This window comes from Salvelinus alpinus, chromosome 36, assembly GCF_045679555.1.
Source record: "Salvelinus alpinus chromosome 36, SLU_Salpinus.1, whole genome shotgun sequence".
In the NCBI taxonomy this organism is placed as follows: domain Eukaryota; kingdom Metazoa; phylum Chordata; class Actinopteri; order Salmoniformes; family Salmonidae; genus Salvelinus; species Salvelinus alpinus.
In genome coordinates this window covers 17,504,686-17,517,268 of record NC_092121.1, presented here as the reverse complement: position 1 = coordinate 17,517,268, position 12,583 = coordinate 17,504,686, and the positions used below count along the sequence as shown (strand labels likewise).

Sequence of the window (12,583 nt, the reverse complement as noted above, 5' to 3'; positions counted from 1 at the left end):
CATGGCCGCTTACATAGAGACACACCTGCACATGAAGCACATGACTCACAGATGAAGCTAAAATGTCTCTAAACTACAGGCAGTTGGTTTGGTTGGCTTGCCTGGAGGGATTACTAAGCATTATCACAACGTTGCACAAATGACACTAAACGGTCCCATGTATCTAATACAAATGTCTTTACTCATCTCTCTTCTCTCCTCCTCTCATCCCCACCCTCGTCCCCTCTCTCAGGCAGTAGGTGACTGAGATGGGCGTTCGTCTAGGCCGCTTGAGCGACTCCCCGTGGTGGTGGCCACTGCTGCTGCTGTTGCTGCTCTGCACTGCCCCCTGGTGCCAAGGTCGGCCTTTCGCAACGCCCTTGCCAGCAGTCAACGTGGCGGTGGTATTCAGTGGCTCGGCCTACCAGCAGGAGATCAAGGGGCGTCTCAGCAGGGAGAACTTCATGGACCTGCCCTTGGAGGTGAATCCCATCACAGTGCTGGTAAACAACACCAACCCTCGGGCCCTGCTCACACGCATCTGTGACACACTGGCGGCCAACCGCGTACATGGTGTGGTGTTTGAGGACAACATCGGCTCGGAAGCCGTTGCACAGATCCTGGACTTCATTGCCCTGCAGACGGCCGTGCCCATCGTGGGCATCAGCGGGGGCTCCGCCATGGTCCTGCCACACAAGGTCAGTGATTGGGCTGGGGGTTGGATTGGGCTGGGGGACACTTGGCTGCTAGTGTCTAGCCTGCCTGAGGAACATGCTTAAGTTCAACTTCTTTTTATTTTTGAAATAACCTTGAAGGCCACATTATTTGTTTCCCCAAACGGCTGTAGAGAGTAGCAGCTTAACTGATGTGTCGTTTATGACTACACAGTCACTTTACATCAGAGGTTTTAAACCCTTTTTATTCTAGTGACTGTGAAATAAAGAACCGGTAAAGACCCCTGGCACAACTCGCAGTACAAATAATAAAACCAAAACAACAATCTCAACAACACAGGTCCCCCAAGGTGAGTAAAGCACTCAGATCTTGAAAGCGCTCCACCACACACACACAGGCCAACCGTCATTAGTCTGGTGATTATCAGAGTCATAATGAACATTAGCAGACACACATTGCCATTTCCAGGTGACTTACAGCACATGATTATAAACTCACTGAATGTTAATGCTGCCCATACAGACACTGTGGGTTTTTTGTATCTGGTGGTCCTAGGCCAGAAAGACTGAAACAACAAGATACAGTGTTAAACCAGGTAGCAGAGGGATGTCCAAATACTGCATATAATACACTCATTAAAATATGAAGGTCAAAATCAAAACCTGTTAGCCTCTTCCACTTCATCCTTGTTCTATTTCTAAACTTCTGGTCCCACCAGACACAAAGATGTTAAACTAGAGAAATCTATTTGTATTCGCTGGGAACAAATTTACAGTTTACAGTTGGACCCCTCATGTCAATAGAGTTATGCAATGATTTGAAATGTTGTATTACCCGGCATCGTGCACTGGAGTTTGGCACCAGTAAATTGTCAGAGGGATGTTTGTGATACAGATTAGACTGCCGTTAAATTGCTTTTAGAGTAAAGCCTCATAGGTTTAGGAGCAATGATCCCTCTCCCAGAGCGTTACACAAAGGGCTCAGCCACAGAGAGAAACTTTAATTAGACTGAAATGGCTGTATTCTCTAACTATATCACCATCAATCTTCCCATAGGACAAACACAGCTCTGCGTTTTGCAGAGAATCACAATACTACTCACGGAGACAGAGAATGCACGTTATGAGCATCACAATACTACTCACGGAGACAGAGAATGCACGTTATGAGCATCACAATACTACTCACAGAGACAGAGAATGCACGTTATGAGCATCACAATACTACTCACAGAGACAGAGAATGCACGTTATCAACATCATAATACAACTCACAGAGACAGAGAATGCACGTTATGAGCATCACATCTTTATTGGTTCTATGCAAATTGATGTAGGCTGAGGATACAGAGGACTGGTGGGGCATAGCTCGCCAATCCACCGACCATAAACAAAGCGTTTATTCAGCGGGGGAAATGGAGGGTGATAAAGCAGAATGGCTGACCTCGGCCGGTCAGAGCAAGAAGAGAATACTGCTGCATTGTAATGTCTAATCAATTCTAGTAATTTCAGCTCCGGTAGCTGGCTGTTTGAGTATGCGGCATACAGGGAACTGAGTAGCGGAAAATATGAGGTCTGCCCGCCACCCTCGATTTCCATCAGTTAATCCACAGCTCAAATAGGATTTTCTCTCCCTCATGTTTGTGAGATTTTCCTAATAAACGTGAGAAACGTGTTCCTCCACAACAGGAGACGGCCAGGGCCATGGACTCACAGTACCTTGATTATGCATTCACATTCATACAAATCCTCATGGGGTTGCGGTTCAATAGAGAGCTGGTTAAAATGGATGCATTCCAACTCAATTGAATTTAAATACATTTTCCTGAACAAAAAATGGATTCATTGATTCAATCTTTACTTTGTGTGTGGCCAAGATGATTGAGAGGGAAAGTGTATTTGTTAGAAGTAACCCGGGGTCCATCAACAAAACAGTAATCAATATAGGGCCCAACAGACTGGCCATAGGCTGGTGTATTAGACACTGTGCTTTGTTACATCCAGCAACCTCGTCTCCCAACAGCTGTCGTTGTAATTGGAATTTCCTTATTCCAGTCCACACATTACTGGACTGCTCCCTTGTCAAATAGCCACATTAATTCAAGGAAACATGTTGGGCAATCAGGGCATGGGCATTGCTTCTTATGGGCAATAAAAGGGGTGTCACTGGCTAGCTAATACCTCCAGCAGGTCATTTACACATTTAATTACGCCAAGTTGGGGAACACAACAGCTAATCATTCATGATAAAATCCAACATAAATAAAATAGGAAAAATGCAATTATCTAAAGGTTGGCAGCAGTTTAATTGAGAGTGTGTGGTAATTACTATGTGTACGTACAGTTGAAGTCGGAAGTTTACATACAGTTAGGTTGGAGTCATTAAAAGTAGTTTTTCATCCACTCCACAAATTTCTTGTTAACAAACTATAGTTTTGTCAAGTTGGTTAGGACATCTACTTTGTGCATGACACAAGTAATTTTTCCAACAATTGTTTACAGACAGATTATTTCACTTATAATTCACTCTATCACAATTCCAGTGGGTCAGAAGTTTAGATACACTTTAAACAGCCTTTAAACAGCTTGGAAAATTCCAGAAAATTATGTCATGGCTTTAGAAGCTTCTGATAGGCTAATTGACATAATTTGAATCAATTGGAGGTGTACCTGTGGATGTATTTCAAGGTCTACCTTCAAACTCAGTGCCTCTTTGCTTGACATCATGGGAAAATCAAAAGAAATCAGCCAAGACCTCCACACGGCTGGTTCATCCTTGGGAGCAATTTCCAAACGCCTGCAGGTACCACGTTCATCTGTACAAACAATTGTACCCAAGTATAAACACCATGGGACCACGCAGCCGTCATACCGCTCAGGAAGGAGACGCGTTCTGTCTCCTAGAGATGAACGTAATTTGGTGTGAAAAGTGAAAATCAATCACAGAACAACAGCAAAGGACCTTGCTGGAGGAAACAGGTATCTATATCCACAGTAAAACGAGTCCTATATCGACATAACCTGAAAGGCTGACCTCAATCCTATAGAAGATTTGTGGGCAGAACTAAAAAAAGCGTGTGCGAGCAAGGAGGCCTACAAACCTGACTCAGTTACACCAGCTCTGTCAGGAGGAATGGGCCAAAATTCACCCAACTTATTGTGGGAAGCTTGTGGAAAGCTACCCGAAACATTTGACCCAAGTTAAACAATTTAAAGGAAATGCTACCAAATACTAATTGAGTGTATGTAAACTTCTGACCCACTGGGAATGTGATGAAAGAAATAAAAGCTCAAATAAATCATTCTCTCTACTATTATTCTGACATTTCACATTCTTAAAATAAAGTGGTGATCCTAACTGACCTAAGACAGGGAATTTTTGCTAGGATTTAATGTCAGGAATTGTGAAAACCCGAGTTTAAATGTATTTGGCTAAGTTGTATGTAAACTTCCGACTTCAACTGTATGTACAATACTGTGAAGGCTAGTTCGTAATGACACATGGACCATGTGACTTGGCTTATAATCAGTTATACGAATGTTAGATCATGCAATAACAATGTAATAACAATAGTACGATACAAAACACAAGGCTTATATGCAGAGCAGAGAACACTTAATGTTGTTGGATCCAGAGTTGATGACAGAGAGAGAAACTGAAGTGGCACAGACCTCATTAGAGGCTGGCATAGAGCCTTGCCCACGGCATGGTGGCACTCATGGGCTCAGACTGATTAGAAGAGCTCTATCTTCATAAAAACCAAGGCCACCAACAGCCCCTGCCAGAGCAGGGACAAGTATGGCGGGATGTGATGTCCATCAGCACATCTGTTTCGTGTCCCTAAGCCTGAACATGAATGGTACCTTTCCACAGGAAACAAAGGTAGTTTGCAGCTAGCGCAGCCTTGTGCAGTGATGTCATCCTTCCTATGGCTTAAGTCCACTAAACTGTCTGCACTGTCACAATTAGTGTTACATAGAATTAACTAACTGTTGGTGGGACCATGGACTTAAATCCAGGCTTGGGCTGGTCTATATGCTACTTACACGATGTGTGCCAGTACCAAACAGAGTGATTTAAATGTTCAAAGATACAATCCTATGGAAAAGTGAGTTAATTTACAGAATATGGAAATAAACGCTCACGAAAATGTATTTGTGTGCTTACGCACTTCATTTAAAATGTGATGGTACTTAAATGTCACCACTTCAGATGCAGCCACTTGTATGAACCTTTAAGATACCTTTAAATTAGCTTTTCAATGAGGCTGAGCGATTGCTCACCATTGATTGATTAGTGGGACGCCGTCCAAGCTGGTCGACAAGCCAACTCAATCACTTAAAATGTTGTCTCTGAGAAAGCCTGGAGTTTGATCTCGCTCGAAGAGGAAGGCGAAAATTAACCGAGAACAGATTCCTATCCTGAGGGGATTTTGCTCAATTAGCATGTTGATTAGCTAAATTACAATAACCCATTAGAAACCTATTATTCCCTTTTTCTCTCGCAATTAGAAAAAGTTAAAACAATCACTGGATAATCAATAGCCTAGCAGACACAAAGAATCCAATCAATGGAATGTATGTGGGTGAGGACAAACAGGGTTTTACAAGACAAATTCAGACAAACCCAACTGAATGTGCTTGTCTGTTGTCTGTCTGTTGTCTGTCTGCAGTCATCGAACAGAGAGAGTGAGCTTCCTTAACAGAGGATTCTAATCTAACTGTGAGGCATGCAGCCATATATCACCTTCTGATGGAATTTAAATTAAATCTGCTTCACCATTGCCAATCAATCATGGCTAACACGCATGCCTGTAATGTTAAAATGCAAGGGGGGCTTTGGTGCATTCATTCCCACTGGGGATTTACAACCAGGGGTGACTGGTGGCTGCTATGTACAACATGACGGTAGAGATGCTTCATTGCTTTTATCCTCCTCTTCCTTCTCAGGATGAAACACATGTAGGATCTTCATTTGACCAGTTTCTCACAGCTGGAAAATAATCCTGCAGCAACAGGAAATTATTATTATTGTGTGGATTATAATTAATGGACATTTTTGTAGGGGTAGATACATTTTTTGTTAGGGCAAATCAAGTCTGACATTTTTAAGTGGTAATTACAAACTTTAGAATTTTTTTTAAACATTGAATACACTACACGTTTGCATTTCCTGCTATACAAGACATTTCCTGCACCAACAGGGTGATCAAATGAAGATCCTACATCTGTAGGACAAACACAGAATCACATGCATACTGGGGAAATGTACTTACAAACCAGTGGATGCTGCTGAGGGGAGGACGGCATCATACACATGGAAACTGTAAGGACCGACGCTGGGAGACGAGAAGCAAGTACAGGGAGTGAAAATGTAATGGATAATAGACAAGAAACAAACAAGAACAGCGTCTTGACAGGGGAAAACATAACAACATCAATGCTGACACATGGAACAAACTGAGGAGCAGACAGATATAGAGGGGAAATCAACAAAGTAATGGAGTCCGGGTGATTCCAATATTGAGCAGATGCATGTAATGACGGTGACAGGTGTGCGTAATGATGGGCTGCCTGGCGCCCTCGAACACCAGAGAGAGGGAGCGGGGGCAGGCGTGACAGGAAACCATGTGTTTGGTGTATTTGATACCATTCCAACCATTACACTCCCGCCATTGCCACAAGCCCGTCCTCCCCAAAGAAGGTGTCACCAACCTCCTGTGATACAAACAACGGTACCCAAATTGTGATTTTATATGTACTATATTACATGTGATTTTTGACTAAGCCATGTGTTAACATGATTCACAAGGGGAATAGCAGGGTACAGTCATGTATCAAATGTTTAACCACAACACACTTGCAGCAAAGCCCAATAGACGGAGACATGAGTAGTAGTCCCAGGTAGACGAGACAACCTTCAGACTGTGTCTGTCCAGCAGTCTCGCTTCACACACTTTCTATCATTGGGGACCGAATCCTAATTTGAGATTTATGGATTTAACCCACATTTTTTTATTACATCTTAGATCTCCCATTGACATTAACGCATAATTTATGCATACGTTTAAATGTATCTTAAGTTAGGATTGGGTCCAGAGTCTCTTTGTTTCAGTGGTCCGGAGAGGCATGGGAAGCAGGGCGAGCAGCAGCAGCAGCAGACCTCGTTTCTCAAAGCAGGAAGTGGAGCCTGAGGCCCATGCCTAAAGTAGAGCAACCTTTTTCTCCCTTCCTTTCTTCCCATCCTAAACCTACTTGTGTCCCTCTCTACCTCGTTGCTTTGCATCCTGGGGCCAGTGACACAGATACAGTACGAACTGTCTAGACAGGGCTAAATAGGCTGGGATGATATTCAGAGGAACTGTATGGGAATCTGCAATCTCAGTAGGGATGCATGAATACATAAGAAAATCACCTAATATATGTTTTGTCCTGGTTTTCTGCAAGTCAAAGGCATATAATACTAGATCATTTAGCATGAGAATTACAGAGTACAATACAATTCAGACAGACTAATGAATTTGTGCTCACTTTAGTGTTACAATGTAATATAAATGCATTCAAAATTGATATAATAACACTCAAACGTACAATATGATTGTAATTCAGTGCTATGTGTTACTGCATTTGGATCTCCTCCATCGTTGTGAGGAAGGACAAATGACTACGGCGGTGTACGTCTGTTCCTCGGTCCTGCGCAGGGTCCCTGTGACGTCAGCACATAGGACGAGCACATGACGACAGTGCCAGGGCACATCACGCTGGGAGTTGCAGGCGGACATATGCCGCAGCAAAGATCCATGTCCAGAAGTCACTCACCATCGGAGAGAGAGAGAGAGGGGGGAGGGGGAGAGAGAGAGAGAGAGAGACAGAGAAAGAGAGAGAGGGAGAGCAGGCTGCCATGTGCTCCTCTGCACTAAGGGAGGAAGAATAGAGAAAGAGAGAACAAGAGAGAACAAGGGAGAGCACGTCGGCGTCTTTCTCTCCACCGGCCCTTCTGGAAGGGCTACTCGCTGCCGGCCTCCCTCCCTCAGATTTATTTTGCAACTTCTGAATCATTTACAACACAGTACAGACCCCCTGCTCTAATCTCTCAAGCCCCTAGGACCACAATTTCAGGTGTCCTTGCAGTTGCAACTTTGTGTTTTATTGAAAAGCCTCGTTTCTTTTCCTTTGTTTTTTTTAAACCATTCCATCTCCATCAATAATTAGCGACAGCTCTTTGTTTCTGTGAGTCCTTCAAATGCCCACCATTGGTACAGATTTTTTTTTAAATCAGTAGCCTAAACTTTGTGTGTAGAGAGCATTGTATTCTGAACAGATGTGTTATTTCTTACATTGTTACCCCAGGAAATCTTAGGTTTTATTACATACAGTCGGGAGGAACTATTGGATATAAGAGCAACGTCAACTCACCAACATTACGACCAGGAATACGACTTTCCCAAAGCAGATCCTCTGTTTGGCCCACCACCCAGGACAATGGATCGGATCCCAGCCGGCGACCCAAAACAACGGCGCTGCAGACGGAGCGGTCTTCTGGTCAGGCTCCGTAGATGGGCACATCGCACACCGCTCCCGAGCATACTACTCGCCAATGTCCAGTTTCTTGATAACACGGTAGACGAAATCCAGGGTTGCCTTCCAGAGAGAAATCAGAGACTGTAGCGTTCTTTGTTTCACTGAAACATGGCTCACTCGAGACACGCTATCGGAGTCGGTACAGCCACCTGGTTTCTTCACGCATCGCGCCGACAGAAACAAGCATCTCTCTGGTAAGAAGAAGGGTGGGGGTGTATGCCTTATGATTAACGAGACATGGTGTGATCATAACAACATACGGGAACTCAAGTCCTTTTGTTCACCTGACTTAGAATTCCTCACAATCAAATGCCGACCGCATTATCTACCAAGAGAATTCTCTTCGATCATAATCACAGTCGTGTATATTCCCCCCCAAGTAGACACATCGACGGCCCTGAACAAACTTCATTTGACTCTATGTAAACTGGAAACCACATATCTTGAGGCTGCATTTATTGTAGCTGGGGATTGTAGGCTAATGTAGGCTAATCTGGCTAATCTGAAAACAAGGCTCCCTAAATTCTATCAGCATATCGATTGCGCGACCTGGGCTGGCAAAACCCTGGATCATTGTTATTCTAACTTCCGCAACGCGTATAAGGGCCTCCCTCGCCCTCCATTCGGATAAGCTGACCACGACTCCATTTTGTTGCTCCCAGCCTATAGACAGAAACTAAAACAGGAAGCACCCATGCTCAGGTCTGTTCAACGCTGATCCGACCAATCAGATTCCACGCTTCAAGATTGCTTCGATCACGTGGACTGGGATATGTTCCACAGTGCGTCGAACAACAACATTGATGAATACGCTGATTCGGTGAGCGAGTTTATTAGAAAGTGCATCGCTGATGTTGTACCCGCTGATGTTGTACCCTATTAAAACATTCCCCAACCAGAAACCATGGATTGATGGCAGCATTCGCGCAAAACTGAAAGCGCAAACCACTGTTTTTAATCATGGCAAGGTGACCGGAAACATGACCGAATACAAACAGTGTAGCTATTCCCTCCGCAAGGCAATCAAACAAGCTAAGAATCAGTATAGAGACAAAGTGGAGTCGCAATTCAATGGCTCAGACACGAGAGGTATGTGGCAGGGTCTACAGTCAATCACGGACTACAAAAGAAAAAACATCCCCGTCGCGGACCACGATGTCTTGCTCCCAGACAAACTAAACAACTTCTTTGCTCGCTTTGAGGACAATACAGTGCCACTAACACGACCCACTACCAAAACCTGCGGGCTCTCCTTCACTGCAGCCAACGTGAATAAAACATTTAAACGTGTTAACCCTCGCAAGGCTGCAGGCCCAGACGGCATCCCCAGCCACATCCTCAAAGCATGCGCAGACCAGCTGGCTGGTGTGTTTATGGACATATTCAATCAATCCTTATCCCAGTCTGCTGTTCCCACATGCTTCAAGAGGGCCACCATTGTTCCTATTCCCAAGAAAGCTAAGGTAACTGAGCTAAATAACTACCGCCCTGTAGCAGTCACTTCCGTCATCATGAAGTGCTTTGAGAGACTAGTCAAGGACCATATCACCTCCACCCTACCTGACACCCTAGACCCACTCCAATTTGATTACCGCCCCAATAGGTAAAGACGATGCAATTGCAATCACACTGCACACTGCCCTAACCCATCTGGACAAGAGGAATACCTATGTAAGAATGCTGTTCATCGACTACAGCTCCACATTTAACACCATAGTACCCTCCAAACTCGTCATTAAGCTCGAGACCCTGGGTCTCGACCCCGCCCTGTGCAACTGGGTCCTGGACTTCCTGACGGGCCACCCCCAGGTGGTGAAGATAGGTAACAACATCTCCACCCCGCTGATCCTCAACACTGGGGCCCCACAAATCAAATAAAATCAAATCAAGTTTATTTTATATAGCCCTTCGTACATCAGCTAATACCTCGAAGTGCTGTACAGAAACCCAGCCTAAAACCCCAAACAGCAAGCAATGCAGGTGTAGAAGCACGGTGGCTAGGAAAAACTCCCTAGAAAGGCCAAAACCTAGGAAGAAACCTAGAGAGGAACCAGGCTATGAGGGGTGGCCAGTCCTCTTCTGGCTGTGCCGGGTGGAGATTATAACAGAACTATGCCAAGATGTTCAAAATATTCATAAGTGACAAGCATGGTCAAATAATAATCATGAATAATTTTCAGTTGGCTTTTCATAGCTGATCATTAAGAGTTGAAAATAGCAGGTCTGGGACAGGTGGCGGTTCCATAACCGCAGGCAGAACAGTTGAAACTGGAATAGCAGCAAGGCCAGGTGGACTGGGGACAGCAAGGAGTCATCATGCCCGGTAGTCCTGACGTATGGTCCTAGGGCTCAGGTCCTCCGAGAGAGAGAAAGAAAGAGAGAATTAGAGAGAGCCAAGATTTTCAAAATGTTCATAAATGACAAGCATGGTCAAATAATAATCAGGAATAAATATCAGTTGGCTTTTCATAGTCGATCATTAAGAGTTGAAAACAGCAGGTCTGGGACAGGTAGGGGTTCCATAACCGCAGGCAGAACAGCTGAAACTGGAATAGCAGCAAGGCCAGGCGGACTGGGGACAACAAGGGTCCGTTCTCAGCCCTCGTTCTCAGCCCTCTCTCTGCACGCCTCCAACTCAATCATCAAGTTTGCAGACGACACTACAGTGGTAGGCTTGATTACCAACAACAACGAGACGGCCTACAGGGAGGAGGTGAGAGCCCTCAGAGTGTGGTGTCAGGAAAATAACCTCACACTCAATGTCAAAAAAACAAAGGAGATGATCGTGGACTTCAAGAAACAGCAGAGGGAGCAGCCCCCTATCCACATCGACGGAACAGTAGTGGAGAGGGTGGAAAGTTTTAAGTTCCTCGGCATACACATCACGGACAAGCTGAAATGGTCCACCCACACAGACAGCGTGGTGAAGAAGGTGCAGCAGCGCCTCTTCAACCTCAGGAGGCTGAAGAAATTTGGCTTGTCACCAGAAACACTCACAAACATTTACAGATGCACAACCGAGAGCATCCTGTTGGGCTGTATCACCGCCTGGTACGGCAACTTCTCCGCCCACAACCGTAAGGCTCTCCAGAGGGTAGTGAGGTCTGCATAACGCATCACCGGGAGCAAACTACCTGCCCTCCAGGACACCTACACCACCCGATGTCACAGGAAGGCCAAAAAGATCATCAAGGACAACAACCACCCGAGCCACTGCCTGTTCACCCCGCTATCATCCAGAAGGCGAGGTCAGTATAGGTGCATCAAAGCAGGGACCGAGAGACTGAAAAACAGCTTCTATCTCAAGGCCATCAGACTGTTAAACAGCCATCACTAACATTGAGTGGCTGCTGCCAACATACTGACTCAACTCTAGCCACTTTAATAATGGAAAAATTGATGTAATAAATGTATCACTAGCCACTTTAAACAATACCACTTTATATAATGTTTACATATCCTACATTACTCATCTCATATGTATATACTGTACTCTATACCATCTACTGCATCTTGCCTATGCCGTTCAGCCATCACTCTTTCATATATTTATATGTACATATTCTTATTCATTCCTTTACACTTGTGTGTGTATAAGGTAGTTGTTGTGAAATTGTTAGGTTAGATTACTTGTTAGATATCACTGCATGGTCGGAACTAGAAGCACAAGCATTTCGCTACACTCGCATTAACATCTGCTAACCATGTGTATGTAACAAATAACATTTGATTTGATTTGATCCCGATTCAACACATTTGTAAAGCATTCAGCTGCTAGTCTGTTACCCACAAAGCACTCAAGCAAAGAGCCAGTTGGCTAATATAAAACATAAAATTAGGGAGAAGACATGAGATATATGTTTTTGTTACAGTATATAAAGACACATCACTCTATCTTGTTGTTTGTAAGCAGATTACAGAAGACAATTGACCACTGACCAGACTCCACAGCTTGGGACTAAGGTTCTATCTGCATTTCTGCAGATAGTACTCTAAATACCCCAATTGATGGTGTTCAGTTCAAAATAATACTATAAAAAAATAGCTGACACCATTCAAACCAATAAGGGGATGGAACTTTAAAGCCAGTTATCTCAGAATCATATTTTTTTTGCAGATAGAACCTTGTAGTCCTAAATTCTCACAGTGCCAGTTGAAGCTAAGCTGTTAACTAGATGCCTTTTAGTATTCTTTATGAAATGTACACACTTACAGTACAGAGGCACAATGGGACGTCAGTCTATAGTCACAACCCTTTCACGGAAACAACAACACCATTTACTAATCACCATCAACATAAAGAAACAAACATCTGGCCCTACACCTATAGGAGAACGTAGTATTGGTAA

The 12,583-nt window shown here is 44.2% G+C and overlaps 1 protein-coding gene across 3 annotated transcripts in view; it reads left to right on the top strand.

Moving 5' to 3' along the window:
- The window catches only part of LOC139565268 (glutamate receptor ionotropic, NMDA 2C-like), a 79,708-nt gene that overhangs the window by 29,514 nt on the left and 37,611 nt on the right, over positions 1-12,583 (top strand). For 2 of the 3 annotated variants that reach the window (XM_071385460.1, XM_071385458.1), the window contains exon 2: positions 233-677. In XM_071385460.1, coding sequence (XP_071241561.1) covers positions 249-677 — 429 coding nt within the window. In that variant the 5' untranslated portion in view covers positions 233-248. The remainder of the gene's footprint in view (positions 1-232; positions 678-12,583) is intronic. The other variant, XM_071385459.1, reaches the window with a different exon arrangement.